The 4,650-nt window shown below is 44.6% G+C and overlaps 1 protein-coding gene across 1 annotated transcript in view; it reads right to left on the reverse strand.

Moving 5' to 3' along the window:
* LOC133011080 (matrix metalloproteinase-17-like) overlaps positions 1–3,473 on the reverse strand; it is a 31,699-nt gene extending 28,226 nt beyond the window's left edge. Inside the window, exons 1-2 of the mRNA XM_061078774.1 lie at positions 3,347–3,473; positions 3,089–3,224 (exon numbers count right to left, since the gene is read on the reverse strand). Coding sequence (XP_060934757.1) covers positions 3,089–3,224; positions 3,347–3,386 — 176 coding nt within the window. The 5' untranslated portion in view covers positions 3,387–3,473. The remainder of the gene's footprint in view (positions 1–3,088; positions 3,225–3,346) is intronic.
* Positions 3,474–4,650: the final 1,177 nt, after the last annotated feature.

Raw genomic sequence — 4,650 nt, forward strand, 5'->3', positions numbered from 1 at the left:
CATCACTATACATGTCCCATTATTCCACATGGGCTAAAGGAGTAAGAGAATAAAAACAAATTGCAGCTCTGTGTGATAACTTCTTATTGTCCCGGAGCTTCTTCTACGACTAAACCACACTATACCTCGGATACCGCTAAGGAATTTCTTAACGCTCGCCAACAGCTATGAACTATGGCTGTAATTAGTACTCTGATGGACCCCCGCTGCTGGGCTATGACTGTGGTTTTACTCAATGCTCTTAATTACAAGCACCTTCCACTTTAAATGCTCTGTTGTTTTCACAGAACCCTCAGTGGGTTCGCCGACGGCTTCACCGTGAAGGTCTCATAAAACCACGGAGCTTAAATGTTAATACAATGAAAACACAATTTAGAGAGTATGATGCCAATGCAGACCTGTTTGCATGGATCATTACAACTCGTGCATTTCTCATTCTCGCTTCATTTATTTCATTAGGGGAAACTGTACGAGCCTAAGGAGACGGATGAGAGTTGGTGATTCTGTGATCCAGCGTAACCGTGTAAAACTCACCTGCTTTATTAGATCAAACCGACGCACAGAGAAAAAGATGCAATCTTCTTCATGCGCGTTAACTTTCTTTCTTCGCCATTATCGTTATTCATCCTCCGCCCGATCTTTTCCCTCCTCCACTGAGCGCCACACCTATCAGTCTGAGCTGCTAATGACTCCGGGCTGTCTGCTGTGATAATGGGCTAACAATATGAGATAATGAGCAAACACTGGGGTGTTACACAACTGGGCTGTTAGTGTCTGTAACACACTTACAGACAGGCTGAGTGCGGCGCAGTGTGTGTTGGTGTGTGTGTGTGTGTGTGTGTGTGTGTGTGTGTGTGTGTGTGTGTGTGTGTGTGTGTGTGTGTGTGTTTGTGTGTGTTTAACAGAACAAGAGAAAAGGTAGGACGGCGCTAAACTAGGATTAAGGGCTCAGCCTTTGCCACGAACTCTCCCACACATCATCATGAAATCATTTAATAGTTTGACTGTGGGAAAAAATCATTAAGCTACTTGGAAGTCCAGTCTGGCTTCGTATCTTTTCTTCCTTCTGTGAAAGAAGTGACCGCTCCACCCGCTTTGCATGTAATGATATGATTGACATGTGTGAGAAGTGCCAGCAGAGAGCGTGAGGTGAGGTGAGGTTACTTCTTTTGGATTTTGGATCCATAAGGAGTGAGACTCTGTCTGTATTAACACAGAGTACAGGTGCAAACGTACTGAGACACATTAAGGAAGTATTAGAGATCTGATCACTCAGGCCCAGATTACAGAAATGAACAGTGTAAAGATATCAGGCACGTGACCAACGCGACTGAATCTGAAAACCGTTTCAAAGTTTGAAGAAAACAGAATAGTTTTTGCACTTTGCACACATCAAATTATTTGTAGCTACACACACAGTATTTTCCACGGACTGCCACAGGTCAATTTTTCTTTTCCAAATTGGTAAAGCTTATTTATTTGATATAGCTTTATAATAAAGCCGTCGCTCCTCGCTCCACTCGATCCCTTTCCCCTTCTCTCCTTCTCAGACACAAACACATTGACAGCCGATAAACCTGAACACTCAGACCATCCTTTGGTTCTGATGCAATGGACCAACTCCCATGATGCACTGGGCCCTGAGACTCATAAACCTGACTATGATCTGAATATCACTGTCCCCTGATGACTGTTTTGTTTTGGCTGCTCAACAGAATAATTAGAATTGATGTATTTACGCAACATGTGTGTTTCCGCGATATAAATATTTGGATCTTTCTGTCGGATTAGCACACTAACATTTAATATGCCTGTCACATTGCATCTTATTCATTAGCGGCTCCACGCATTATCTCCATTCTGTCAGCCTTGTTACTGGCCCATATAATCTAATGAAGCCGAGATACCATGAAATATGAGATAATAAAACGATTTTTTCCCGAACCAGGCAGGAGGGAATCGCTGTGCGAGCGGTAGAACATCAACTGAAGACAGAAACAGAAAGCACACAGGAGAATAACAGCGGAGGCCAACCTGTGCAGGAAATGAGTGTTTTTGTTCTGGCGCTTTACCCTGAAAAACCTGCTCTGTATGGAAATCTCACCGGATCTGAAGTCAGAACATAATCCACAACTGCTCCCGTGCACTGTTCTACAAATCGGAGTGCTGCGAATACAAAAGTGCTTCACTGGACTGAAGACAAGCCCGTCTTATTTCAGAGAGGAGGGGGTCGACAGGGCGGCTGACTGGCAGCAGCACAAAGAGGAGAAAGAAAGTTAAAGCCCACCAGGAGGGAAGCAGTACACACACACACGTACACACACACCTGAGTGCGTATGTGCATATGCTCTATAGAGTTGTGTGTTTGATTTTCCTCATTTCTCATTTCATGCACACATTCGTATTCAGCGCACACACAAACACTGGCCCACACGCGGCTTATGGCAGCTCATTGTTGAATCAGGACCGGTGCCGTCTGAATCAGACCAGACCACCCGATGTTTCTCTGCCTCCTCCTCGGCTTTCTGACGACTATTCAGTGGTTTCTCACATTGTCGCACGATGGGAAGACATTCGTAATGGTTTTGAGACAATTAAAGATTTAGTCATGCAATAAATGTAACTTTTAATCAATTATGCACCATGTTCTACTACTGAGTGAAGTTCGGCACGTAGCCAAGTGTTTTTTTATTTAAAAAACGCCTTATTTTGGATGATTCATGTTTTCATAGATGTATTCATGAATCTGGAATGGGAGGTGTTTTTGCATCTGTTGTTTATACAAGGTCTCTCTCCAATCAGCGCAGAACTTTAAATGTTTTCAGCCAGAATATATACGACTTCCAGCTGAAGGAAGAATCCACTAATCTCATCTACCAAAGGAAGAACAGAAGGAGGGGAAAAGTTGGGATTACCTTGGATTTGAGCAAGAGGCCCTGCATCGATGAAACATATTGGACTGAATCTGACTGAGCAGACAGACTAGAATCATCTAATCTTAAACAAACTGAGCTGAAGCACAAATTGTACAAAACAAAATATCAAGTCAACCGAATAATTCTTCCTCTTCTGTCTCATTGGTTCCTACCTCCAGGAGAGATGCATTTTATTCCATTTGTTCTGTGGAATCAAGCTTCGTTTCCTGCGGCCCACTGTCCCCTCGGCCTCAGACACATCTGGCAGAGAACATCTGGGTGTTTTCATTAGACCCAGTGTGGCTTGGTCTAAAAGAAAAAGGAGAGGAGAGAAGAGGAGTGGCTGATTCACTGACAGAGGTTATAGCTGATTATTCCATATTATTAATTTGCCTCCATCAAAACAAACAAACAAAACACAGCCCACATACCGAAGACTCCGGTTTCCTTCAGGCCTCCGAACCTCTGCATGGCTTTGATGGCCGTGGTCAGGGCCTCCTTGGTCTGGAGCTGACCAGTCACTGGGTCGGGGGGCGGGAGGTAGCCAAACCTGCTCAGCCAGTCCTGCAGAGGGAAACAGCAGACGCAGAGGTCAAGGGTCGTCGCAGGCATTTCAATGACTCCAAGTATCCCACAGCTGCTGAGACGGTCGAGACACCTGTTGGTGTTTACGCTCTGAGGATTCAGTGTCTGTACACGTGTGCATTCAAGCTGTGTGTGTGTGAGTGTGTGTGTATGTCTGAGCAAACAAGCTAGACGCAAAAGACAGTGATGGATAGACAGGAGATCATCTCTGGTTAAAAATATATTGATCCTGTCTCAACCTCCGAAAACCCACGTACACGTCTGTGCCATGAAAACTGTTTCTGTCCACCCTGTACCTGAAGCTCAGAATCTTTCCATCTTATCTCATTTGGATTCATCCTAAAGCTACACATGGTAGGTTTCTATCTGCGAGCCACAGACGGCTGCTCATAGATGATAGATATAGATATATTCATATTTATTTGTTCATACCCGGCTCCTGATTTAAAATTCATCCATCCATATTATCTATACCACTTATCCTGTGAGGGTCTCCTGGGGCTGGAGCCGATCGCAGCTTGTCTGGACAGGTCCCCTCATTAAAATCTGATGACTAGCTGGAATGTCACTCAGTGTGATGTATACCAACAATCCCCTGGTGACCCACACCACATCCATCCAATTAAGTTTTATGGAAAGTAGTTATTTGCATAATCCTGCTAAATATTAAGACAAAACATAACCTCCTTTGTTGAGGTAAACATTACTCTCAGGACTGTACAACTGACTGTATAGATCTCAGAATAATAGGTACAAGATTATTTGAAAGAATGATGTGGATGCATGAGGACACACGCACCAGCAGAGACAGACGCCATGTGTATATGAAAAGGTGGAACTGCAGCTCCTTCTCCATCTGGGGCCTGTGAAGCTGCTGTCAATCAAAGCAGCCCAGCGGAGAGCATTGATTGGTTTTAGATCTTATAAGATCTGACGGATGGAAGCATCTGAGCTGCAACCTGAGCGCCGAGCTCTTCTCCTCTTTTCTTTCTAACCCTTTCTCCCCCGAGGCCCCTCTTTTTGTCTGGTTTCTCTCTCTCCCCCTTGTTCCCTTCATCTGTCTGAGCTCCGCTAAAGCCTCCTCCTCCCTCACGATCTGACGGCGGGTTGTAAATAGGGTTTTTGACCGGCGCTCATCAGAGGTGAACTG

This window comes from Limanda limanda, chromosome 1 (genome assembly GCF_963576545.1).
Source record: "Limanda limanda chromosome 1, fLimLim1.1, whole genome shotgun sequence".
Lineage (NCBI taxonomy): Eukaryota > Metazoa > Chordata > Actinopteri > Pleuronectiformes > Pleuronectidae > Limanda > Limanda limanda.